The 27,931-nt window shown below is 34.5% G+C and overlaps 4 protein-coding genes across 4 annotated transcripts in view; 2 read left to right on the forward strand and 2 right to left on the reverse strand.

Moving 5' to 3' along the window:
* Window positions 1–514: 514 nt before the first annotated feature.
* spn-F (Protein spindle-F) lies at window positions 515–3,680 on the reverse strand. The gene is made up of 5 exons (XM_066390479.1): window positions 3,244–3,680; window positions 3,038–3,193; window positions 2,427–2,604; window positions 1,461–1,670; window positions 515–1,402 (listed from the first exon to the last, which is right to left on the reverse strand). The coding sequence occupies exons 1-5, from the start codon at window positions 3,430–3,432 to the stop codon at window positions 1,095–1,097; spliced, it is 1,041 nt and encodes a 346-aa protein (XP_066246576.1). The 5' UTR covers window positions 3,433–3,680; the 3' UTR covers window positions 515–1,094.
* A 1,141-nt stretch (window positions 3,681–4,821) lies between these two features.
* LOC136409164 (uncharacterized) lies at window positions 4,822–7,546 on the forward strand. The gene is made up of 8 exons (XM_066390495.1): window positions 4,822–5,178; window positions 5,312–5,510; window positions 5,573–5,898; window positions 6,049–6,132; window positions 6,427–6,604; window positions 6,656–6,838; window positions 6,892–7,016; window positions 7,125–7,546. The coding sequence occupies exons 1-8, from the start codon at window positions 4,990–4,992 to the stop codon at window positions 7,332–7,334; spliced, it is 1,494 nt and encodes a 497-aa protein (XP_066246592.1). The 5' UTR covers window positions 4,822–4,989; the 3' UTR covers window positions 7,335–7,546.
* A 4,082-nt stretch (window positions 7,547–11,628) lies between these two features.
* LOC136409186 (disintegrin and metalloproteinase domain-containing protein 10-like) overlaps window positions 11,629–27,931 on the reverse strand; it is a 67,350-nt gene continuing 51,047 nt past the window's right edge. Inside the window, exons 7-16 of the mRNA XM_066390539.1 lie at window positions 27,503–27,643; window positions 17,741–17,865; window positions 17,559–17,687; window positions 17,339–17,507; window positions 16,049–16,218; window positions 15,828–15,995; window positions 15,515–15,701; window positions 13,489–13,679; window positions 12,413–12,831; window positions 11,629–12,358 (exon numbers count right to left, since the gene is read on the reverse strand). Of these exons, the coding sequence (XP_066246636.1) occupies window positions 11,761–12,358; window positions 12,413–12,831; window positions 13,489–13,679; window positions 15,515–15,701; window positions 15,828–15,995; window positions 16,049–16,218; window positions 17,339–17,507; window positions 17,559–17,687; window positions 17,741–17,865; window positions 27,503–27,643 (2,297 nt within the window). The 3' untranslated portion in view covers window positions 11,629–11,760. The remainder of the gene's footprint in view (window positions 12,359–12,412; window positions 12,832–13,488; window positions 13,680–15,514; window positions 15,702–15,827; window positions 15,996–16,048; window positions 16,219–17,338; window positions 17,508–17,558; window positions 17,688–17,740; window positions 17,866–27,502; window positions 27,644–27,931) is intronic.
* LOC136409044 (uncharacterized) lies at window positions 21,512–22,873 on the forward strand. Its single transcript, XM_066390328.1, has 6 exons — window positions 21,512–21,658; window positions 21,712–21,806; window positions 21,856–21,993; window positions 22,044–22,267; window positions 22,318–22,535; window positions 22,588–22,873. The coding sequence occupies exons 1-6, from the start codon at window positions 21,512–21,514 to the stop codon at window positions 22,849–22,851; spliced, it is 1,086 nt and encodes a 361-aa protein (XP_066246425.1). The 3' UTR covers window positions 22,852–22,873.

Consider the following 27,931-nt stretch of genomic DNA (forward strand, 5'->3'; position numbering starts at 1 on the left):
CGAACAAAAACCTTTCTCGGTGTTTTGGAAACAAAATTTTCACTGACAAAATGAGTAGAAAAACAAAAATGCACTGAAATGGTAAAATATATTATGCACTTTCTTTGATTTTGCGCTTCTTTAATAATGAATAATGATTCGTTGAAGCTGTTAAGTGTTTGAAATAACTTTATTCGAAATTTACTTTTTTGCAACTTTTTCTGTTATAAAATTTTTTTTTTGTTACTTGATATTGTCACAACTAAAATGAATGGCACAATGTAAACAAGCAAAAAGTTAATTCGAGCAGGAAAAATTTTTTTTTTTTTTATTAATACAGATTTTATAAAATTTACCCCAAACCAAACAATGAACATACATTTTCGCCACCCTGTATATGTAAAAAAAACAAGAACAACATTCTGAAACCCTATTTATTTGATATCAACATTTTATACACAAATTCATAAACAATACATTATACAGTCAAAAATAAACACAGCTGTTATACTTTTAATACTAGTATAATTGTATAATAAGTAATAGTTTTTACCTAACCAGTATAGGAAATGTTACTTTACCGCATGTGTTCACTACGAGAATATATTGCTACTAATTTAACAGTTTCGCGGGATACTGATAACAGTGTGATAAAGTTGTAAACGTGCACGTGATTAAAGTTAACGAAGTCGGGCATCCAAAATGTGCACATTAAGTGTGGTAATATGATCGTCAAATATCGGCGTCTATTTAATAGGTCACCACACATGATAATGAAACAAGACTAATAAAAAAAAAACGGCCATATAGCCGCACGCTGAGACTTGCTTAATGGTCCTTTAATGACGTTTTGCATGTGGTAAAGTAACTTTGCAGCTCACTCTTACGAACAACACAATTATTTTAGTCGCTTTACAAATACTCCAATAAAATATTAAGTATTAGCCAGAATTCATTAGTGAGGAACATGTGCAGGTTAGTGACTGGTGACCTACGCATATTCCTGACTATTTTTGACGGGCAGGAATACCATTTCCTCTCTATTGGACTAGCCTTATTGTTATAAACCAAACTGACATATAAAATATTCATTAGAGATCTTGTCGTCACCTATGCTATAACATTTCAAAGCCCTCCATGTCCGGAATGAAATGTTCCTCTACATGTTTAACAAATATCACAAATTCAGCATCTCTTGGAAAAACTACGGCGCAAATGGGACAAATTTTGTCACCGTCATCTGAACAACCGCTAAATTGACCGTTTTTCGCTGGTAAAACTTGTTTTATCACTGGTGATGTGTCCATAAATACGTCTGTTTCGGTACTTTTGTTTTCATATGATTTTCTCAGAAGATCAATCGTGGAGGTACTTTTCTCCACTTTCGATTTCTTCGATTGGCAAGTCTTGCAGCGCATCTTGTCTGAAATAAACATACATTGAATCTAATGAGAAGAGGGACAAGATGCGGGTTAATTCACCTTTCATTAAATTAATGTTTTTAAGGCTGAGTTCTAAAAGTGTGCGCTGATGGAGGACTGCATCTTTTAGGTCCTTTAATTCCTCCCCAAAGGTTTGTACTTCAGAGAAGGTATCGCTATCCAAGTCTTCATCGTATAAAAACGCACATTTATCGCTGATTAATGCGTCATTTGAAAAGGTCATTTCAGATATTTCGGAACACAGCAAATCTGCAAAATTTTTGCAATTTTGCATGTTAGGTAATAAATATATCACTTCATATATTCATATATTCATGACCTTTGAATTTTAATGATGTATAGAGGAAAAGAAATTATGCTAGATGGAATAATGAGTTTCCCTTTCATGATAGTCACCAACACGAATATTTTAGTTTCCAAACTTAACTAAGATATAGGATATCCTATCAAAAAAATTATTTACTGATAATTTCAGAAAAATTGTAAATGTTCCAATAATGTAATAAAAAATAAATCACTAAGAGCTATTAGAACAAAGTTCTTGTAAATTTACTTAGAAAAAAATAATTGGTGAATCTTAAAACATAGGGATACGCCAAGATTTCAGTGCATACTAAGAGCTGTAAAGACTTCTTATAAATTGAAAAATTTTGGATTTGATTTAAGTAAAGGAAAAGCAATTGAAATTGCATACCCCATGCAATTTTGAGATTAATAAAATAATAAACAAAAAAAAAGATTTTGGGCAGTTTATACATATTAGTGATGTATTGAACACTAGACAGAGTGGTGGACATATAAAAAGGCACTGAAGCCAATTTACTCCTAGACCCATCTATGAATTTGTTATTCAATGGAACATAATTTCTTTCCACAATGTATATAATCAGATAAAATTCAAATATACAGTGTTTAGAGTATTTTGCAAGGGTTCCATACATTTCTTTATCAGATTATATTCTATATCCATAAAAAAAACAGGTCATGGGGAATCTAATACATTACCTAATTCCTTCTTCTGTTTTGAGAAACTATCAGAGAGTTTCAATGAAACATCCTCTAACTCTAGACTAATTTTATCATTTTCTTCTAAATTCTTTTGCACCTTTGTATGCAACTCTGATTTAGTAAATGTTTTAGACCTGATAAGATTGTGTTGAGGGGCACATGGAGCAGCTGAATGCTAAAACCATAAAACTGAAGAAATAAATAATTTTAAAAGTAGAATGAATTACACATTCTATATTAATTCAATATTTGAAAAACATGAAGTACAATAATATCAAAATATGGCTTTACAAAACCATAAACACATCAATACTACCATTTTTTTTTTGATAACTTGGTCTTATACAGGCATTGATTTTTCTATAAAAGTATCTAAATTGGGGCATTCTACAATTTCTTGGATCTATATTTTTTTCAGTTCTTCAGGTAGAGTTAACCCAGAAAAATATTTTTCACATTAAAATGAGTCATTTTAACTAGTGTTTTAAAAAATAAATGTTCTGATTTCAACATTTAAATTCAATTAATTAAATTATGTTGAGACTTGGTTTTAAATGACTTTTCTATTCCTAAAACACTTTATTCAATTCACAAAAATACTTACGTACCTGAGTCAAGGTATTACTAATTTTTGTCAATTGACTACCTAAAGATTGGTTATCCCTTGTTGATTTACTTAACATACTCCATAAGTCCTGATTCTCATTAGTCACCAGTTTAAGCTTACTTTGTAATTGCCCTTTTTGTTGAGTCAACTCTGCAACCTGTAGTATTTACATAACAACTACAAACTTCCTATGAAAAATTAACTAACCTGAGCTCGGAGATGGTCCAACTCGGTTAAAGAATGCTTGATCTCTTGTCGTTGACTGCACTTGATCCTCAAATTGACATTCTCCTCTTCTAATAAAGCGACATGTTGTTGTAGATGTTTGCACCTGTCTCGCAGTGTATGCACTGCAATTTGTATGGCATATTGAGGGCCTTGCAGTCCTTCATCCATTGCATTGGTATAGAATAAGGAAATGGAATATTTGCTGGGAATTCTATAACAGGTATAAGGAACCTGGAGAAACTAGATCACGACATAAATACTTCTATGAGGTATATTATTTACTTTCTAATGAGTATTTTATATCACTTGATATTTAATTATTATTTTAAATTCCTGTTGATATGTGGCAGAAAAAGGGAGTTCAGTATTATTCAAATTGAAATAACACTGCAAACAAGGTTTTTGTTTCTAACACTATTTTACAGGGGAAATACAAATACAAAATAAATTATTTAAAAAGAAAAATAAAACATTTCAATTATGTTAATGTCACTGTCATTGGCCAGCTGATTATCTCCATTAACACTGACGTGCCGCTGATCTACCTGCTGTGGCGAAGCGGCATTGCCATTCTGTGGTATTGACATTGTTGCCAATTCTGAGCCGATCAACCGCAAGTTTAGCTGATTTTTTCTAGACGGATACGTTACAAATAAACGGACGTCTCTACTGCAGTCATTTTGGGATCCTCCTTCATTTACTAATTGATCAGACATGGAATTTTTCCAAGATGACAGCCGGGATTAATGTCTAACCAACCAATCTAAAAAACCTCATAAAAATAGGGTTTTATTATCTTCAGGTCGCATTTGAGCACGTTTAAACAATAATTCATTTAAGTTCATTTTATCCAAAAGCGAATAAGAAAATCATCAAGAGAATTAACTTTTCGGAAAGAGAAAGAAACCTCACACGAAACGGTTTAAAATAGTTGTAAAAAAAGATTTGGAAGAAATGCGTTTTAAGTAGCGACCGCTCTGATACCTGACACAAAAATGCATTCATTCTGAGAAGATTTTAAAAGTTTATTGATTTGCAGTAACATTATTCATATACTCCATGTTAATTGCTATTTCTTTTGTGTTTATTTCAGTATTTGGTTAATAAATTATTATTATTACTACACTTTACGTTACGAAGTTCAAAATAAAAATAACAAGAGAGCCATAAATAACGAAATTGATTATGCGCATTTACTTTAAAAGTCCATGACGAATTAAACATGCATCGCGGAGTTACACATTCGTTGAAATTAGTCATGTGATTTTTCATAAACAATATTGCACAGTGTACACACATTGCGTTCTTCTCATTTATTATAGGTGATTTAATTGTTTGGAAAAAAGCATTTTTGTGCTTCATTTAATCCCAAATTTAACGGTCACGTGAGTAATCATGGTATCTTTTGTATATAATCACGTGATACAACCTACATGGTCGAGGGAATCACAAAACGACTATTTTTCGAAATAATTTATCCTTCAAATGTCATATGACATTATTTTTCCCTCCTCTTCTTTATATCTTTAGCTTCGCGGTTCCCGTTCCCCACCAATTTTTCAAAATTGCGCTCAGTTCCTCAAAACTTACAATTAAGTAAAGTGAAAACTAAATAAAAATAACAATCATTATAACCACCAAGATAGCACAATAATCCATTAACCATTTCAATACGATATACGATCAATTTGTCTTATTTATAGTTCTTCCAAAGTGGTGCTAAAAATGAATAAAAACTATGAAAAAAAGGGGGTTCGGTACCTAATAAACTGGGAAACACAGCCTCAGAACCTGGTAAAAAATATCTGCTCCCTAATGGAACATCAAAACTTGGTGGATGTACTGGTGTGCTGTGGTAACAACAGCATTCAGGCTCACAAGTTTGTGTTAGCAGCTAATAGTCCTCTGTTTAGAGTAAGTTCTATACTACAAGGATTTGGTTGGTTTTAGGGTTTAAGATTTAAACTCAGATTTTCAATTTTAAATAATTTTTGTATTTGATTAAAGTAGATAGTCCTTAACTGAAAATTTATTTTTCTGGTTACAGGAAGAGTTTGAGAAAAACCCTTCCATACAACAAGTTATAATTGGTGGTTGCAACTTTGCAGTTTTAAAAAGTGTGGTAGAAATTATGTATTGTGGCCAAACCATAATCAATGACGATAATGTAAAATTCCTTGTAGCAGTAGTGAAATTGTTCCAAATGAGACATTTAGACAGCATTTTTAATGATCACGCAAGAGCAAGTAAACTCCAACTCCAAAAACCTTTTGAAATTTTTCCCTTATTATCATTCTGTTCCAATTAGGTGAAGATATTTACCTGCCCAAACCCCAATTTCTTACTAGCAAAACCAAATATCCATCATTTTCATCAACCCAAACTAACCCAAACCAACTACCTTCTGGAAAAACTCAAAGTGCTCCAATTATGGCCAGTGTTGCTTCTCCTCCAACTACTCAACAAATTTGTACAAGCAGTGGTCCTCAAGTGGCTGTTGTCAGTTTGCCTGCCCTTTCCAGCCTTACTGGCCCAGATTTAAAAGCCTTGGATTTTAATGTACCTTTGACAGAACCTGTTGCTCCTTTTAATTTTAAGGCTTACCGCAGGGGTAAGAGGACTTTAAAACAGCAGGTAAGTGTTTTGTTGCATTAAAGAAATGATGTATTTTGTTTATGTAATATTATAGTATGGAAATGAAAGAAAATATTTTGATTTTTTGAATTAAGGGTTTGTATTGAAAATGTTTGCTCTTTTCCTGTTTAATACTTTCCTTATATACAGGCAGAACAGGCTTGTGTTAAGGAAGCTCAGGCTTCTAGATTAGCCTTGGCATGTTTGCAAAAGGAAATCGCTGCTGCTCCGCAGGTATCTAAGTATTAAAAAATGCTAAAGCTTTTATCCTATGCATTTGTCATCTGACGATCTGATGGTAACATAATTTCGTAGTAATATAAATTCGTATTATCGGATGACGGATGTATGAGATAGGTTTTCATTTAAGATTTTTTAACACTCTGTACAGCTGTTTGTTTTTACTGATACTTTTTTACTGTCCAAAAATGAAACATATGTATAAAGAAATTATTTTACACCTACAATTGCCGAAATATTCTACTGTGTTCTTATCAGTTCAAATTTATTTCTTTCCCACTTTTGCAGGTCAATACTTTTATTATCGAAGACACTTGCACTGAAACGACTGTAGAAAATTTCATACCCCACGCCGAAACAGCTCCTTACCCAGAAGATTTAAACTATGATAACGTAATGGATCAGAACTTGGAGAACGCCATGTTTTTATCCTCTCCAGTCAATCAAACCTCTAATGACACTTCAGGTGGGAACTATCTTCAAAACAGCTCCTTCAAAACAAAAACACAATTTCCAGGATTACTTACCCATATGTCAAATCAAGAAAATCAACTTGAAAAGCTTACTTTTACATCTGATAAGCTAAAGTACATTTTGGGTGCCAACATGTCTTCTCACGTGGAGATAATGTATAAAGATGCTGAAGGCAAGTTTTTACCTGCGAATGAAGAGATTTTGCAGAGTCTTTTTAATAAAGAAAGTAGGTTTTTGGGTTTTTTAATCGTGAGGATCTGAACTAACTTGTTTATTTAGGTCTTCAATATCAGGTGGTGGATGAAGAGGGACGCGTGAGCGATCTACAGGATATCAATAAAATTGATAATTTTTTGCATGCGACAACTGGCGATTTAATGGAGGTTACTAAACCAATATTCGAAGTTAGCAACTATTTAAATGAAACTGAGAGTACTTTATCCATCAAGGCAAACCAATTTTTCCTGCATATACTCTATAATTCATTATGTAAAACCTGTTTTTCTATTTAGGATAATTCGTGCTCGATGATTTCTAACACAGGTCAAATTGCCGCAATCCCCAATCTCACGAATTGCTCCAATTCCACCGTGAAGTTGCTCAGTTTGGAGGAAGGTAAACCGGAACCTGGAGGAGAACGAAAGTTTCTATCAGACACCTTTGTTCCCGATATAACTTCTCCTGAAGTTAATAATGAAGTTGCTTTAGTTCAAGACGATTGAAACTCATATGTACCGAATTTAGTGAAAAGTTTAGATGCTTTGGAATATTTTTTTAAGTTTCCGTGCCTTAATCTTGTAGCTGAAATTATTGATAATGTTAAAAGATCTAGTATGTAATTAGATGTAAGGCATTTATGAGCAACAGAGCCTTTCAAGCTGTTTGTATCTATTTACTTGTGTAAGTTGTGATTTAATATATTGATTTAATCATGGTTTTATTAATACTTTAATCAGCTAATAAATGAAGCGATATGGAATAAAATAAAGAAAACACGATTAGAAGTTAAGGAATTAATTGGCCACATGCCAAGGATGCTAGGGAATTTTACTTCAAATCTGCAAACTCTGGACAATTTAGAAAAAGGATAAAAAATAAAGTAAAATACGATTCGTATTATCAGTCGAAGCACGGTAAGGTGAAATATTGTATCATCTATTATGTATTGTTATTCATAGCAGCGTGCACAGTCCATATTTCGTACTACATAATTGTAGAATATTCTTACATTTATTAAATATCTATAGAGTGTTCACCAAATATCTCACTGGATATTCATCATTATATGTTCTATATTGCAAAATAATTGACTAATTTCATCAAATATCTTTGAGGATATTTAGCATCTATTCTGTCATCGTTAATAATAGAACACTCTAAAATTAAATATTCACAGAATATTCATTTAATATTCAACCGATATTCATTGTATGTTGCGTTGAATAGTAATATACATTTTTTTCGTAATAGTTAAATATCAACACAATATTCATAAAGTAACCAAACAGATGTATTTTAAAAAACAATAAAAAATGCGGTTTTTAAAAGGTCATTCATATAAAATATAGTGATATCTGGGTAGCAGCTTTAGGGTCAAAAAATCTGTATCAATTGGTGGATCTAATTATTACTACCTGCTGATTAAAAGATTATTTTTCGTTTTATCGCCACGTATTTTTTCTGAAGTATAAATTCGAAGTGAATGTATACATATATTGAAACATTTATAAATCAAAAGTGAGATTAACCAAAAGTTAAAAATTTTAATAATTAGATAACGATTTGATATTCGTTAGTTTTTTAAAACCATAAAAATATTTTTTTTCAAAAGACGATTTGTAAGTTTTCTTTGGTTTTATATAAGGCAATTTCAGACAAGTTTTGTGTTTGACGCAGTTTTCTAAGTTTTGAAATAAAAAAATTAAGGGGGGTGTATAGAGTATCTCAAAAGCGATGGTTTTACGGTGCATTTCAGCTAATTGTGAAGTTAGAGATATATGGTTTTTCGCAATTCTGTGTTCGATTTTCATGAAACAAAAGTTAGCAGTGACAGAAAAGTCGTTGTTGTAAGGATATATGTTACAGTACTGTATACAGGGTGGTCACTTTACGACGCTTTCTATGGGGATTTTCGAAATGGTTAAAGATACAAGGTTGATTAAATGGAGAAAAAGTTTCGTATTTTTATGCTCTGCAAAAAGCTGAAAGCAAAATTGGAATATTCTATGTAATTACTAAGTTATCAAAGAAATACCAAAAAAGTCGATTTTCTGTTTTTGTCTATAACTTATTTATTTTTCATACAATCATTTTGAAACTTGGGTGTTCTATATTTTCCGCCAGTGTCTTCAATATGGAAAAGTAAACAATATCCTAGACCTACTAGTTTACGTGAAAATAATACCAACTTTCGATTTTCTTATGGGTGCCATATTGGATTTTTGCATTTTTGAAAAACACGAAAGATTTCCGTTTCGGCGAGGTGCAACACAAGGGTCTTCTGAACTATTTTATAATAAAAATTAAAATATTTAAATATTTGATGAAAAAATCAAGTAGCACTGGATTTGTCAAGGTCATAATTGGTTTCCAAGTTACTGACTGTTTTTGACACATAAGTCAAGTAGCCAATAATACAACTTTTAAATAAGTAATAAAAAAAATTATCAAATGTATTTTTGAAAATCAATAACACAAACTTTAACATTAATTAACAAAGAAATTAGTACGAGGAAAGAAAATTACTTAAAACGTTCAAAATGACCGCCACTATAAGTAATACATAATGCCGTTCGCTCATACATATTTAAAGTAGCTCTTCTGATAACAACTGGGTCAATAGTCCGAAAGAAATTTGTAATTTGGTTTCTAAAATTATCTTTACTGAGTATAGATGTATTGTAAATGGTTTTTTTGGCAAAACCCCATAAGAAATAATCTCATCTTTGGAGAAATATCTTTCCATTTTGATGAAAATCAAAATTCACTTAATTCACAGAAGAACAAAACTCACTTTTTTTACTCAATTTTTTTTAAATAAAACTATGTTGACAGCAACCAATAATATTGGCTACTTGACTTATGAGTCAAAAACAGTCAGTAACTTGGAAATCAATTATGACCTTGACAAATCCAGTGCTACTTGATTTTTTCATCAAATATTTAAATATTTTAATTTTTATTGTAAAATAGTTCAGAAAACCCTTGTATTGTACCTCGCCGAAATGGAAATCTTTCGTGTTTTTCAAAAATGCGAAAATCCAATATGGCGCCCATAAAAAAATCGAAAGTTGGTATTATTTTCACGTAAACTAGTAGGTCTAGGATATTTTTTACCTTTCCATATTGAAGACACTGACGGAAAATATAGAACACCCAAGTTTCAAAATGATTGTATAAAAAATAAATAAGTTATAGACAAAAAAGGAAATCGACTTTTTTGGTATTTCTTTGATATCTTAGTAATTACATAGGATATTCCTATTTTGCTTTCAGCTTTTTGCAGAGCATAATAATACGAAACTTTTTCTCCATTTAACCAATCTTGTATCTTTAACCGTTTCGAAAATCCCCATAGAATGCGTCGTAAAAGTGACCACCCTGTATATGGCATGCACATATAACGATACAGTATATCATGACGACACAGCGATCAACCACCGTCATCTAATACGTTTACCCCAAAATATTATATCATGGGATTATTAATTTTTACCTTAAAAAAGAACATCCTCCATTTGTAAATAAATAAAACAAAACGTATGTTATGAAAAATATTTTTTCCAGAATACAAATTACAGGTGATCATTTAAAAAAAAACTCGCAATAGGCGGTGAACTGTAAATGTACGGCGTCAATTAAGCTATTATTCATCTACCATCAAACATCTGACTAACTATTGAAAACAGATGAATTTATCCTTGACATTTCTTTGACGTTTCAACGCCTACTTGAGGTTTTTTTAATTATCACTTTTTACAACATTTAAGTACTTAAAACCTAAATTAGAATAAAACAACGTTAAATCAAAATACAGTAATTATTATTAATAGAGTTTGTTAATTTCATTTTTATACTCGTAGATATAACAATGGCGGCTTTACTTATATTCTTTAATAGTGACGTATTTTTTGGCATTTTCATACAGTTTATTATAGAAAAATACAGCTTTTGCAGCTCTTATGAACGTTTTCTATATCAAAAGCGCAAATAATGGTTTATTTGGCACTATACATGTTAGGCAAGTGTAAATTTTGACACTTTATTTATTTAATTCTTATTGACATATTACTACATATGAGGCTGAAGAGGGAATAGAGCACAACTTTTTAGTAAGGAAATATTTATACTTCGAGGTGTAACAAAAACGTACTCATTTATATAATTTACAGCAATATTCTTGTTTTAATTTGTACGCACAATCACACACACACGTTTTCCCGAAAAAAAATAAAACATTCTTTTTGCTTTTTTGGTAAAGACTTGAAGAAAACTCTACGACGAATAAAAGTTATTACGAAAAACAATTCCAGTATCAGTTTTCAAGGATTTTAGTTAAATATAGCAAAAATAAGAATAATAAGTAAGTACTAATTAATAAACATTATTTAGTTCCACAGCCATAAAAATATGTAAAATATAAGTATTACGTAACTAGTTCGAAAATGTAAATTATAAGTTATTTTTATTTATTATAAAAATTAGAGCAATTTTTAATTAAATTCACTGATTTCTTAAATTGTGACAGCAGGTACTGCCAAATTCTTTTCTTATTTTGAATATTAATGAACCTGTAGATATGTATTGAATTTTGAAATTTGAGTACATTACGCATAACCAAAAGTAGATATGAATTCAGTTATTTTATGCTGCCAAAACGTCATTATCAATTCATAGGGAAAGTATGAAATAAAAAAACTATCATGTCATTCAATGTTACAGTCATTTGAATGAGAGTGACGTGGATAAAAATCATAATTTCAAAATTATAGTATGTCAAAACTTTCCCTTTTTTGCTGCTTCGCATTCTGTCCACTAGAAAGCGCTTTTTCAGTTTTTGATTTCCCAATTATCCCCCACAGTACCCTGAATTCATACGTTCTTTTTTTAACATATACGTGACAACTTTGACAGTTATTATTAAATAAACTACTCATCCACACTGACATAATCATTCTCATCTGACAATAAAACCTCTAGATCACTTTGGACGGTATGCACGTTCGAATCTATATCCACCGTTGCCAAGTCTATCGTGTCGTAAGGTTTGACAGGTTCGACGGTTTGACAGGCGGTGTCAGGAAGTTTATTCGCACTTTGCACCAAAAACGCAGTTCTCGATTTTTTTATTGGTTCCACCACGACATTGATTTTCTCGGGCTTGCGCAGCTTAAGACTGAATTTAAAGGGGGGCTTATACACAACTTGTACGCGTACTTTGTCTTTTTCGTTTGGAATGTTGGCTACACTGCACGATTTACTTTTGTCTGGGCGGGTGGTGCGCAGCACTGGTTTGCGGACTGTAGTCAAGCCGACTGGGGTACTTTTTGATTTCGGTAAATTGTACTGATTTTTCAGCCAGTGGTGTACCTTGCCTACAGGGTCTGTTGATTCTTGGGTGATTGTGGTGTGCACCACTGGAGTGGTGGAGTCGTTTTTGCCGTCTATGTCTGGTTTGATTGAGCTGTAGTCGATTATTTCCTGCTTTTTCTTCTTTTTAGGTTTTATTGGGGGTTTCTTCACTTTGCTAAGGAGTAAAAAGTTTGTTAATTCCACAAAACGACTATATGTATTAAATTACCTATGAGGAACTTCCAAGAGATCCTTAGTCTTCCTTCCATTCTCCTCACTACTTACTGCAGCGCTAATCCTTTTCTTCTTTCTCGGAGAAATCTTCTTAGGACTATTGACATTATTATTAACTCCAGCCACCACAGTTTTGTCTTTATCGCCATCTTCAGTCGCGCTAACACTCTTGTTATTAGATTTTCCGTCTTTGTTACTTTGTTTTTCTTTCGTTTTGTCATTTTTTCGTCTTTTTTTCACCCGGCCATCGCGTACTCGTTTTTTCAGCGGTACTTTGGAACGAATTCCTCGATGCATTATCACCCCATCGTGGCCATCTGGAAGGCGAACCGTCTCTGCAGTTTGTTTGTGCATTATTGTCACCGATTTTAGTTTTATACTAGGCCGTTTGCCTAAGTATTTAGTGCTCATCACCTGAAAACAAAAAAAAATATGTTAATATGAAATTTATGGAAATATCGATATGCAAAAAATTTATGAATTTTTGTTTTAATTTCAATTTGCCTTAATTTAACAGCTTTTGGCATATTTAACAGACCTTGCGGGAAACTTTTAGCGTTCTAAATTGGATCATCCTGTATATTACCAGACTTCGAGCCTAGAAACTAAATACTAGCAGCAACTACAGGGTGTTTTAAAAATATACAAATATATCTCAAAAACTGTAATTCTCAAGCATCAAATGGGGTTTTGTATGGCTAAAACGTGTGATAACTTAAATTAACCCGGAAATTCCTCAAATACGCATGTGAGATTATGACATTGCCAAATTGTCTTTTATACATTATGATAAGTTTACAATACATTGTTCTTTTTTTTACTCTTTTACTAGCTTCTAGTAACCAACATTTCTCTCCAACTTACGTTTCTTATAGCTTCTAAGTGTTATTAACACTTTCGCCTGTTAAAGTGACAAAAAAAAAACAATTTTATGCCTGCTTCAGATCAAAGATTTAGTTCAATGAACTGTACCCATCAAATTTCACAGGACTCAAACATTTTTTCAGGGAAATAAAATAGTGGAAATCGTATGCCCACTCGCTCAATCAGGAGGAATGTTTAATTACTTACCAACAATGATACAATTGCAGTCAAAATAACAGCCACGACATACCAATACTGCATGATCCATTTTTTGAAACTGGCGATACTTTCTTCGCTTAGCAAGAGTTTTCTGAGAGTAGCTAAAGGTCCAGAGGGATCTACTTCTCTGCACATTTGGAAGACGTCGCAATAGCCAGAATAATCATTACAAGGAGTACCTGCAAATAAGATAAATTCAAGATTAACTGGAGGAATCATCAGAATATGATCAGAATTAAGAGTCAAATTTCATTTTTTGCTGAAACTGTTCAGGTTTCGAATTCAGTTAGGAATCGATGGAAAAAGATATGAAACAGTTTCTTGTATTTGTACAGTGATTTTCAAACTGAAAGCTTATCGTTCGGATCTCAAAAACTATAAAAGATATAATGGAATGCTATTTTGACATAAAAAATTCGAAGTGGATTTAGAAATATCGCGAGAAAGTGACACCGACCTTTTGCTATTGGCTATTTTCTTTATACAGGGCGTTTCAGAGTTGTGGTAACAAAAGCCTAGGGGAGACTCCTCTGACCAAAATAAGAAAAAAATTCATGTTAACATGGGTCCGCAAGCGCTTTATTTTTGACATACCGGGTGTTAAGTTAAAAAAAAGTTTTTTATTTATCGCTTAGAAACGTGTTTACCTATTTGAATAAAATTTTTACGGTTTGTTAAAATAATTATTCATACACCCGCTGGATCAGTTAGATTTGATCCAGAATTTCCAAAAACGTTCCCAGCGAGTAAGTCGGTTGTTTTTTTGCAGGAAAACCTATCACCCTGTATTTTTTACGGTTTTAATATAATATTTAGATAACTCCACTAAAAATAGTACATTTTAATTTCTTGGTTTTTTTTCGTGTTTTGTTTCGTTTTCGAGAAAAAATTACATTGCCATACCTCGGCACATCTCTGAACTCCATACGGAAAAATAACAATGCTTAGAATTGTTTTTTTTTAACAAAGTGAGTGTGTTTATTGTAAACGGTCTGCATTGATTTGAGCTGAAAGTCAACAACGTTAGTGCTTAAGTTCTTAACAAAAAAAAACATAACACCCTGCATCTCAAAAATAAAGCACTTGCGGATCCATATTCACATGAACTTTTTTCTTATGTTGGTTAGAAGAATCTCCCGTCCCAAGGTTTATCACCACAAAGCTGAAACACCCTGTATATTAAATGGAGCTATAAGATTTCATATCATACGTTAGACCCATCACCACCATCAAGAATTTAATTTGTTTCAACGTGAACTTTCGAACTGTCCATTCCCATATCATTGCTAGTCTTACTTCGGGTCCTTACAGGCACGTCATTATTTCCTATCCAATCAAGTTGATAATTGTTGATAACTTAAAGGAATAGGACAAAATATATGAAATTGTCACAGCTATAGGTTAAACATTTATGATAGCTCACTTTCTGACTGTCCATTTACATATTGCTGCTAGGGTTGATTCAGGTCCCAGTACGCTACTGTTGCGTGTCTAATTAAGTTGATCATTTTTGTTGATTTAGAGAAAGAACTGGACAAAAATCGAGTGAAATGAGAATGGCGTAGTTTATTAATTTGTTAAAAAACACCTAAAACGACTTTGTTTTCCCGATAATGTTCGTGAACCCCATACTTAGGGTCAAATTTTGAACATTTTGTACATAATCGGGTATATATTGAGTTACAGATTTACAAAAGCATACAGAGCGTTCCAGTTATTGTGGTTCTCAATTAATCCATTTGGTTTTATTTGGTTTGTAACACCACAGATACGTACTTCGTTATTTTAAGTGACCACCCTGTATTCTTCAGTGAATTCACTTCGGGATTCGAACATATTCATATATAATAATTATATCTATTGTTTATGCTCTATTGGCGATCCCAAAGGTAATGATTTAATTATTATACATACGAACTTCGAATTTGGACCATCATTTACAGTTCCTATTCAATCACACTCCCACACTGAATCAATTTTTCTCGAATTGTTGAGGTTCTCTTGAAGTACTTACCGGGTTTAGCATACATATCCGGAATATCATAAGGCATATCATTCCATTCGAAGCTGGATTTACACTGCTGATTGTCACCTGGAAGTTTGCAGCACAATTCGCAAGCCTTCGTCTTTGGATCATCTTGCCCAGGGATGCACTGGCACGATTCCAAACCATATGCCAGGCAAATTGAACCAGTACACTCCTGTATGAAATTAATAAATAATGAATTAGCGCATCAGAGATGTCCTTAATTTTTCGGAAACTTGATTTGTGCCAAGAAGTTTATATAGTAATATTTTAGTATAACTTAATACGTTTTCATCCTTACCCCCATGAAGCACACAAATTCCTTATTACAAATAGTCTTGTTGGGTTTGTTTATGGATGGAGGACAGTGTGGGTCTCGACCATTGCAGAAGCTCTCATCTCTGCACCCATTATCGTCTCGGCATTTGTCTCCGAACTTCACCTGACAATCCACAGTGCAACAAGGGCCCTGTAAATTGATCAGTGCATCGATTTGTGTGTTTGCAATAGGGCGACTTTTACCTGGGAAGGGCTGCAAATGCTCCTGGGGGTTAGACTGCAAGGAGGTTCGTCGATGGGGGCGAATCTGCGCATTGGGAAACAACACTGGTCTCTGCAGTCTTCCTCCCAACCGCAGTCGCATTCTTCTCCTTCTTCGACCACTCCATTGCCGCAAATCGCCCCTTTTGGTTCTGGAATTTAAAAGGTCAATAGCACATCCACTTCGAATTAAGACCATTGTGGATTCGATAAATTGGGGTAACAATTGAGAGGTGTCACGATGAACTTTTAAGAGGCCTTCAGATTTTACGGGAAAATGTGGTTTTAAGTATCTGTTAAATCCAGGAATATTGACAATTTAAAAACTTTAACTTCACTCGAAAAAAATGTTACGCTACTGATTATTTTGCGAATTGAGGACTTTAAGCTTCAAGGAATTTCGCGCAAATTTGTAAGTTTATTGGCTAAAATCCAGAGGCGTAGAAGGTCGATATTTTAGTAAATTCGAAATGCAACTTGAGGTTCTATTCCAGGAGTTTTATTTTCGAAGTCTGTCATATTTTGAAGGGAGGTAGTTCTTCCCTGGTTTTTACAGGTATCGATAGTTCTGGTTATGTGGTACATGCACGGATATTGGTAATTTAAATGCCTGAAGCCAGAGGCGCGGAAAACGACGTTCAAGCTACAATCAAAACGAACGCTACTGATTATTGCCTGCAATAAGAGATTTGTTTCGCCAATTTTTAGAAAAATCAGTCCATCCTAAACCAGAGGAAAATCCCACTGATAATCGAGAATGTTCCCTGCGATCTTTTCGATCTGGGAAGAATTTTCCTTCGTTGACTTAAACGTTGCAATTTTCGCGATACGTCGCTCTTCTATTAAGGAATAATTAAGCCAACGAATGTTTCCCCCAACAACTCATGTTAATTAGCGAATTTTTTTGCCCTTGAAAGGACAATATTTACGTTAAACATTTTAATCCGAATGACGACAAATTGCGGTTTAAGAGCTGTTCCGGCACAAAGAAATTTAAATTAAGAAACTTGGAAACGCGCTGCAAATTAATTATCAAACCCGATTGCGAAGAGCTGCTGAAGAGAGATAAATCAGACTTTTTTACTGCGAACTTTCAGGTAAAATATTCCAAAGGTCTCTTTCGTAATTAAAAGCTGTTTTGTGAAAAACTTTAACTATATATTTGCATATAGTGAAATAGCCTCTGCGCCTGCATTATTAAACAAATAAAAGTCTCATTTGCCTGGCATTCCGAAATTGCATTATTATGAGCAAAAATCGTGGAGGAATTACCTGTGAAGCATCCTTTGTCGCTCCTGGCTTTGAAATTCAACACGGGGTTGATGCTCTTGAGACTGCAAGGAGAGAATTTGTTGTTGTTCTTTTTGTCTCCAGACGTCGCTCTGGCGAACATTATAAAATTGCCATCTTCTCCACCTGGAGTGCATTGTTCGGGGTCATGCTGCAAGACACACTTTACGTCCTTCGTAACGACACTTACCTAACAACTTACCGGAGATCCAAAATTATGCCCAATTTCGTGGGCTAAGGTCACATGGCTGACCGCAGGAGGCACGTGCTTCCCGTAGTTCAAAAGAGTCACTATTCCGGTATTCAAAGACTTCATGCTGCCCCGATAATGCTGCAAAGGATTCAATGAAGATTGGTTCGAGTTAAGGGACATTCGTTTCTTACGCCATTTTTCTCGCAAACGCCCCCGGCGTTCTTGAGATCGCCCGTCCAGGCAAGGCCCAAAGTCCCCATTTCGAAGTCCCTGTAGGTGAACATGTAGGCGAGGCAAAATGCGTCGTAATCTTCCTCTGGAAGCGAAAAATATGAGGGAGATTTAGTTTTTTTCTTTAATTTATGATGGTCGCGGTAAAATGAAACTTATGCCATGCCGCCCCAAGACAGGTCTGCCCGTGCATCCTTCATCATACGCTGTTCCATGCATCCCTCGGATAACGGATGCACTGTAGTAAATATAAGTGAGCTTTTCCTCCCAAAAAGAACTATCTAGAGCTTCCATTTTTATTTTCGAGGAAAATTTTCCCCAAAGACACGAAATCCGGAAGAAAATTGGAGAAATAGGGCTTGTGTAGCAGTTATAAAGTTGTTGCTGTTGCCACTTCGACCTAATACACTTTGCCATAATGTTTCTTAATTATTAACCCTGTAAGGGCAATATCGTTAGCTGTTTCAGCTTTTCAGACATTGAGTTTAAGTTTCCAATAAAACAGGAGTTTTATTGCGGCCGGAACGACGTCGGAATGCCAATGATGGTTCTGGCTTTTATTAGTTGCAACTTCCCGAATCGTATTATTTGCGGAAGCTGCTGTATTGGACACATAAAGCAAAATATCGGTAAACGTAATACAAAAGGGAGCAACATCCCGTTTTCAATTTTGGCTCAAAGGGAGATTAAATGTTTACTGTCTTCCAGCCTGACTTGAATCATTGATCATTCCGTTAGGCTTAGAAAAATTTAAAAAAATTAGTAAACTAAAACACGGAGAAATGATCAATTATCGAAAACGACTTAGCAAATTTTTCCTTCATTCCTTTCGCTCCGATACTTGATGAACTCCAGCCAAGTTGAATGAAATTTAAATCCAACCGAATCTAAAAGGAAGTTTTTCCCTATTTAACTGAAAGTTTTTTAATCTGAGAACTGGAAGAGACATTAAACAACTCTCAAATAAATAGAAAGTTAAAGGGAAGAAATGGGCTTTGGGTGGTGTTAAAGAGATTTACAGTGACCATTTTTGCGCATTGCTCCCCATTATCAACTTTAAAGGGATGTTGCATCGTGATTAAGATTTTACTAAAATAGGTGTTAACTAGGGCATTTTTACTCACTTTAACAGCAGAAGTTAATAATCGTGCTTTAGAAAACCTTTCAAGCATGAAATATATCATCAAAGCAAAACCGCACCAAACTCCTTAGACCTTAATCCATTCGGATGACAAGTATTACATTGGGGTAACATACGCCTTCCCCAGATGTTAAACAATCCGTTTTACATCCGTTATTCACGTAAATAGGAAATTGGGAGCCCGTTTACATTACAACCCTGTCTTCAGGGTAATTAGTCAAAGCTCCTCGTAGAAACAGGCATATAAGAAGTTTGTTTCGTGCTATATTTTCTGAATACCGCAATTTTGTTTTAAGAACTGGAAGATCATTTTTTCAGCAGCGTAGACGCTGCGGAATTGGAATAAATTTCATCCAATTCTCGAGATATCGACCTTCTTTTAATTTGTATGTAGCTTAGGATAACATCCGACAGGTGTCGCTAGCGTACATTTCAATCACCACATTATAAGAAACTTGCTATGATACTTCCGGTGCTACTCAAGTGACAAAAATTACTGTAGAGAAAACTCTAAACATCGATTGTGTCTGTCTCAACGGTTCAATTTGTGTTATTTATTTCTTAGTCTTGTCCCCTCCAGGGGAGATTTCTTTTTCCCAAATCAAATCTACCCTTAGCGAGGCGGAGGGATACTTAATTCCCCATAGGATTCTCATGTTATGCCTGGGGATATGTGAGGTCGTAAAGAATCGAGGATTTTAATCGAAATCTGTGCTTTTCTGAATGAAGGGAAATCATTCTGGAAGACACGCCCGTTTTACCCAATTATGGAAAGGTGAGAAGTGGAACAGGTTGAAGTCAGTGGTGTAACTTATTTTCTAAATTACAACAGACTTTGAATCAAGCTAAGTTGGTCGACATTGGGGTCGTTGCATCGGAGCGGGTTTACCCCTAAACTCGGATTAGTGTAAAAAATTATGTAACTTTGATCAAATATCTGAACTTAAGGGAAAACTTTTATCTAGTTCGTTAGTGTAAATGCCTAGAGAGTGTCTATTAGAGGATTGGCGTAAATTAGTGTAATTTGGGCGCATGGACTAGTCGCTACCAACGTAATAGGGAGCCCTGGAATTTTCTCAAAAAAGAGACTTGAATAATAAGTCTAAATTAAGCAGGGCTTAGAAAAAGCAGTCTTCAGAATCGAGAATATTACAATGTCTAATCCCTACGTATGTAAAATAGGGTAAACGATTCCACCTTATTTTACATACGTAGGGATTAGACACGTACTATTTCCACCACCGTTTGCGAATTTATCTTTACAGATTAGTTCAGGTTAGTTTAAGTAAGTCGACTTATTTTAAGATTTTTTCTGACTTTGGGACTGTCTTAAAATTCATTGGGGTGTCACTGATGATCCCTAAGAAACCATCAAATTCCAGTTCATCATGGATATACGAACAGGGTGGGGCATGTTTTCACTATAAGTGAACTAGCCTAAAGGTAAGGGAGCTTTGTGAGTAAGTGCGAATATGTGTATAAATAACTGATGTGTTAGTAGTTGCGTTAGCAAATGCGACAGTTTAACTATCGCACTTACTCGCAAGCTTTACTTTTCAGATTGATTGGGGTAACATGCCTCATTAAGATTCAAGGGCATATCAGCGTAGCTCGCTTAGAAATTTTAACCATCCTGTACAATTTTTGACCTCACGAACTGCACTGCTAAAGCTTCCGTTGACAGCCCATTAACTGAACTTATTGAAAATCTAAAAAAGATTATTAGATGGAACTCCCATCTAATTTGGAAATTGGACAGGCAATACTAGTTAGTTGCAAAGCCATAAACATGGCCGAAGGCATCATGAAGAAATTAGGTTTCGGTGCGGTTTGGGTTTTAGGGTTGTTTGCTGCTGTATCAGCCATGGGGGTAAATACGATAGCCTAGATCTCTGGCATCGAGTAATTAATGCCTCATTGGCAAATTCATTGCAAGAATAGCTTTGTGTGCCGTTAGCAGATAGGCGGAGTTCATTTTGTTAGATTTGGTGACCTTATGTTTTTGGCGTTCTTTAGTGAATTTGCAATGTATCCTCATAAAAATCAACAACGCGGTCTGAACAGATTTACTACCTAATTTGCAATTTTCAATGTTACGTGTTGTCATTAGTGTAGACTGGACAGCACCACCGTATTCCAACCTCTCACCATTAAACTACCTTCAAAAACATACAAGTTAAAATTTCTCATATTTTGGTGTAGACTGGGCAGCATGGTCTCTGTAGCTTGGTTAACACCAACATTTTCACGAAAAATTGAATATCGCATTAAAATATCTGACTTCGAATGCGGCAGCACTTGGTTAGTCTGTCTCTGAAAAAGGGGGGAATGGCTGAAGGTTTCCCCGGAAACTTAAAGGAATTGAAATCCCTTACTTTCAGACCTTTTTCTGAGCTTAGTTGCTCAGTGATATCCATAATCAATTTTTACCCCATTTCGTGCAGCCCTCATATTCTGTCCCCGTCAAATTAACCCTCATTTTAACCCATTATATTTATTTGCGAAGTTTTCTCTCTAATGTAAACATTGTCTAAACGCTCTTAACTTTTTTTAGAGTACCAACAAGAATCCTAAAAATTTGCTACGCCCAATGAGCCCTAATATTTGGCTCTGGAACAAATCCCTAAAGAGCTTCATCGACCTAAGGCTACAATCACCACTATTTCAAGCCAGAAACTCGAGTAATTTGTTTTACAACTCTATCAAAGGCTCAGTTGTTCAAGTTCTTGCCCATAGTGTAAGGACTTTAAACTATCTCATCTCCATATCTGAAATTGTCGATTTCTTCAGATGGACTCCTACTTAATCATCGATTCAAACACCTCTTACCTAAAGGGGTTTTTGGGCGATATATGGAACATCTTGGAAGAAGTTTTAGGGTTTAGGTAAAGTTTAACTTTTTCAGGTAATGTTTAGGTAATATAATGAGTACAGATCCAACATCACTAAAGTGCGCTTTGACAATGGCAGAGACATGATAAAAAGAAGAGAAGCAGACGTGTTTTTGGCTGCCTTGGTTTACACGAAAAATACTACGAAAATGAGATTTTCTCAACCCTTCATCCGCACCTGGTAGTTGAATCTCCAACATTTAACAAGGCTTTACATGCAGCACCTTCCAGGTACCACCTATACTTCAAATTACCTGAAGAAAAGCCTGCGGACTACTTGCACTTCAAGGCTATAAATCTCAAACTATGGATATACATTTTATCTCTATTTGTCCTTATAACTATTTGTCTTTGGATAACTACTTTCATTATTAGTAAAACAGTTCCAGGTCTGGAGAGATTTTCATCCATATCTACGTATTTCCTGGGAGTCATTTCTGCCTTCTTCAATACCGGTACCACTATCAATAAATGCCTGGAATATCTGGATAGAGAGAAATTTTAGGGTACGATTTGAGGCTTCGCAGCTTCACGGCACGATTGCTAATCCTTCTGACTCTGATTTTCGGGGTGTTCTGCTACTATGCGCTGAGCGCTAGTTTAGTAGCTAGTTTGGCAGTTATGGACCGAAAAATGCCCTTTACGGCTTTAAACCAGTTAGCGGATCAGCAAATATTCTCTTTGTGTTTAAGAAATATCACTTTTGTTTACGATAATTTTACCGTACGTCTCTTAACAAAAATTGAAGAATAGAGAAAAAAGTTTTTTTTCGTAGAATTTAAACCATGAACTGTTACCTCAATGGGTTAATGTGGTCAATACCGAATACTGTCCGAGGGATATGGTCAATTGGAAGACCATATCAGGGGCTATTTGCCAGGATAATGTGGCTGTTCTCGAAAACAGAATTATAATGGCTTGGGCTTTGCAAAATGTAGAATGCGAAATTGCTATGTTGCCTCAAAGGTACTTTGATGTGGGCAATTTCATAGTGTTTTCCGAGTCCTTTAAAAAGACGAAAGCTATTTCCGTAATGTAAGTAGCGCTAAGGATATCATACTATAGGAACTGTTGCACACTCACACCGATAGTGGATTTTCCAAATTCATCTCATTGTTCACTCACAATTCAACTCATATCTTCTGAGCAATTAGCAACGCTATAAATAATCGCTTAGCAAGATTATAAAATTCTTGATGAATTTTTGAAAATTCAGATTTGGTCAGGTTTGAAAATCAGAGCTTGATACACCTCTGATTTTCAACCAATCAAGTTTAATTTTTCTTGTGTACGGCACCTATTTAGAGCTAAAGTATCAACAGTGGCGTAACAAGGCTGTGTGAAACGTGATAATTTTCAGAAAATTTACTTTTATAAATTTATAATTAAGGCAGTTTAAAGTTCAGCGTGGTACGCCTCTGAGTTCCAAGCAATAAAATTGCTGTGCACATGATACAGTTTACATGGTGAAGTGAAGCAATTCCTGATATTTATTGGTAAAATTTAAAAATTGATCAATAACAATTTAAAAATTAAATTGGTACAGCGCTGATTTTCAAACGATAAATTGCGTTTTTCCCTTTATATCTGTCATATAGTTTTCCAGGAAAAAGTATCCAGGCTGAATATCTTTTCTGTTGTTTGTTAAAAAATGAAACGTTAAAATACAACAACTTTGATGGGGAGAGGGACATCATTTGATGAAAAGTTGTTTTCGCAATGTCATCTCTTTAACCCTGGAAACTACCCCTTTGAGATTTTCAAATTGGAAGAGGGGTTGTGTTATTCCTCGTTTGAAAAGTAATTTTATTCTTTACATGGTCAAGCTTTTATTTTTTATTTTTGTACGTTTGCCTTGTATAAATTAAACAAAACCAAAATAACTTGATTTTAACCATTTTTAGTGATATTTTATTTATTTTATGGTAAGAAATGCTGAAAGTGACCTCCATGGCCTTCCATGCACATGTACAGTTGACTCTCAAAACGTCGTCGTACATTATCTAACATTTTTGGTGTTATTGATCTGCACTCTTCGGCGATTCGGGCACGTAACTCCTCGAGGGAATCAGATAGTATGTCATAGATTTGGGTCTTCAAATGTTCTCATAAGAAAAAATCCAGGAGACTAAGGTCAGGGAATGTCACAGTCCACTCCACTGGATCTCCTCTGCCAATCCATCTTCCAGGAAATTTTTCATCTAGAAATTGTAGGACAGCAGCAATGTAGCATGAAGATACTCCATCTTGTTGAAAAATTAATTCTTGTTCTAAAAGGCTTGTTCAAGTATTTCAGTTATCTTGGATATATGACATCTTGTAGAAGTTGTAGATAGTTTTCTCCATTTAAGTTTCCAAGAATGAAAAATTGTCCAACAATGTGATCACCTAAAATCCCTGCCCAAACGTTCAATTTTTGAGGTTGTTGAGTATCAGTGTTTCGGAAAAAACGAGGATTGATGTCACTCCAGTAACAACAGTTGTGTCGGTTTTCTCCACCATTTAGATAGCACGAACATTTATTAGAAAATGTTGTATTATCCAACAAATGTTTGTTTAAATATAATATGTTATTAAAGGATTCGCCGAATTCTAATCGACGATCGAAATCCTCATTTAATTCCTGTGCTAGTCTTATGATAAAGATGGAATTTTCCTTCTTTTAAATTTTTATAAACAGTAGTTTTTGAAACACTAGATTCCTCAGCAATCTTTTGTACAGACGTTCTGTTGTCCAATATGTCCCAGAATCGCGATTTGGACGGTCAACTTCGTGTTTTTATTTTGGACAGAACCAATCAGGAAAGTATCAATAAATTGTTCTTCCAAAAAAAAAATGAAAGTTTATCAATTTTAAATTGAATATTAGAAACATCATTTTTATTGATACATTTTGGGATATCGAGATGTTTTGAGTCTAATTATACACTTTCAGTATTTATCATAATAACATTCATAGTTAAAATCAAGTTATTTGGTTTTTGTTTAATTTCTACAAAACCGATATACAAAAATTAAAAATAAAAGCTGGACCATGTAGAGAATAAAATTATCTTTCAAACGAGGTATAACACAACCCCTCTTTCAATTTGAAAATTTTAAAGGGGTGGTTCCTAAGGGTAGAGGGATAACATTTCGAAAATAACATTTTCGCCAAATGACGTCCCCCTTTCTATCAAGGTTGACGTGTTTTAGCGTTTCTTTTTTTAACAAACAACAGAAAAGAGATTCAGGATGGACACTTTTCCCGGGAACACCCTGTATGTATAGAGCTAACATATCACATAATAAAATAGCGACTGAGCAAGGTCGGCTTAATCCCGATAACTTTCTGAAAACTGAGGATTTGTAATGAAATATACTATAAACTCATTCTGAGTGCGGCAATTCTAAACGCGCTATGTTACAGTGGCAGCACTCACACCAGGTGTGTCATTTCTGAACGTTCGATACACCGAAAAAGAGAACATTCACATCGTATATATAATTTTTGAACTCGCGCCACACCCTAAGAGCAACTAAAACACATAACCAACCTTGGGTTCCACAATCGCACTTGGTGCGAATTTCAGATTTTTCAAAAACACGAATTTCGAATTGTTTGCCCTAAAAGGGACGTCTTAAATTTTCCTGAAAGTACAGAATTCAGTAGAGTAATTTTAAATAAACACGTGACTACATCTAAAGCCCTAAATAAATAAACTTCTAGGCCTGACCTAGTGAATTATTGACTTACATCTTGTAACCAATAAGAGGATATCGATACAATCTAATTACATCCTATTTAGCCGTTGAAGGCCAGGTTCCGGGGGAAAATTAAGGGCGTGTTTTACCTCGAAGTATTAGGGCTTCGTTGATGCGGAGCAAGGTTAGTCATGTAAAATGCGGCTTTTTCCATAATGAAGAAAACGCACTAGAAACATAAAAACTTAGCCACAAAAGTGGCAAGAATATTCGAGAGTTGCGCCCTTATTTTTATAAAATAAAGTTCACTAGGGCTGAATTGGATTTGGAAAACACGTGTCGTTCAACACGTGTTTTCGAATCACGTTTTTACATAAAACACGTGAAGGACAGTTTCACTTAATGCGATTTTGAAGGTGTTGGCCAGTCTACACCAACTAGGACATTCAAAATTTAAGTTACTGGTGTAGATTTTTGTATGATGATGATGTAGATTTTAATGGAAATACAAGAAACAGTTATACACTGTGTCAATTTCAAAACTTTGGATTGCCAATAACTCTGAAGATTGAAATTTTTTAATAATATTCAAAAACCGTTTCGGAAGAATAGAGAGAGGACCAGTTTAATAGTGGTTGCCAGTTCCTATGTATACCTCTAAAGGGATAGCTATCTCAACTTTAAAATTTTAAATTCATCAATAACCTATTATGTGATACTTCATTTTAAAGTTCTTTGTAAACTGCGTATCAAAAAACTAGTTTCAATTTGAAACATAAATTTTTAAGAAGTTACAGCATTTTAAATACATAAACATCGCATTAATATGATATATATTATAAAATCTTTTCCAAAACTGTTTAAAATGTTCATCGATTTTTTCTAAACAGAAAATATAGTCGGAACTCAACTTACCTTCTTTTTTTTAATGTTTCAAGGGTAATGGATTGACATACTTCGATAATACGATGCTGTAAATCTTGCAAATTGGCGGATTTGGTTCTGTGAACGACTGATTTGATGTGGCCTCCAAAAAATTGAACGGTGTTAAATCCGGTGATCGCGATGGCCAATCTATTGCTCCCCTGTGATCAATCCATCTTCCTGGATAATGTTGATCCGGCCGCTGCCTTGTTTGCAGGGCGTAATGCGATAAAGCACCATCCAATTGAAGATGTAAAAGATTTTCATCTAATTGCACATCGTTATCGATTTACCATTCGATCGATACACCGTTTTTGTAAATTGTTTTCGAAGCAATACTTATACTCGAACAATATTTGTCAAATTCCAATATTCAAACTAGCAATAAATAAATTAAGATTTTTTATACGCAATTAACAAAGACCTTGAACATGAGGTATCATATGACAGGTGGTGCAATTTAAAAGTTTAGAGTTGGGATAGCTACCCCCCTTAGGGGTACACGTAGAAACTTGTAACCACTATTAAACTAGTTCCCCCTCCATTCTGCCGAAACGGATTTGAATGGTCCAAAAAAGATTTAATGTTCGGAGTTATGAACAATCCAAAGTTTTGAAATTGATACACTGTATGTGTGTGTTTGTGTGTGAGAGTTTAAAATTAGTATTCTGGGAGTCTTAAGGCCGCTGACTTCGATGGTAATGTTAGAATGAAGTTTTGGCACTTCTCTAGGGGTGAAATTGACCCTTAAGGCGAGGTTATATTGAAAATAGTGGTGCTCTACAGTTTATCCCGACCATGGCACGCAAAAAAAAATATTTTCACCAAATCAGGCATTTCCTAATTGTTTACGTATCTTTTTTTTAGGATGTTGAGAATGAGAAGTGCTGGTATTGCAAGAAAACTGGAAACTGAATGGGTGAAAAGCGTATCATCAACCCCACCTTTAACAACTGGAGCAAACCAAATAACATTTTCCCACATCAAAGGTCTACTATTGATCTACATAGCCATGATGGCTATCACTTTACTTGTACTGCTTACTGAAATAATATGGGCAAAAATGCATTAAATCTACTCACCTGAAAAAAGCTCTAGGAATTTTTCTACTCCATAGTTGTTGGGGAACCTGTAGGTTGGGTCTTTGAGCGCTTCTAGGGTGTGAACCTTGACTCGTTTCACCATGAAGGTGATATTGTCTTTTTTTCCATCTTGGTTGAAATCTTAAAAGAAAAAAAAACTGGATTATTCCTGGCAAAAATAGTCGGAAGAGAAAACTATCGTTCAGAAAAACGGTCGGAGAAAGCTTCGCACCTTGGGTTTCTAAATTTTTCAATATTTCCATCCTCCCTTTCCAGCTTTTGCAGGGATATTTTTTTAGTTGGTCCAATCCATACGACTCCGTTCATGGCAACAATCGACCGCTATAAATTATTTACTCACCTACACTCTTTCGCTAAACTGAAGTCGAGATTTTGACCCTACACAATTCCGGTTTCATTCAGTGGGAA

The sequence above is a fragment of the Euwallacea similis genome, chromosome 5 (assembly GCF_039881205.1).
Source record: "Euwallacea similis isolate ESF13 chromosome 5, ESF131.1, whole genome shotgun sequence".
In the NCBI taxonomy this organism is placed as follows: Eukaryota; Metazoa; Arthropoda; class Insecta; order Coleoptera; family Curculionidae; genus Euwallacea; species Euwallacea similis.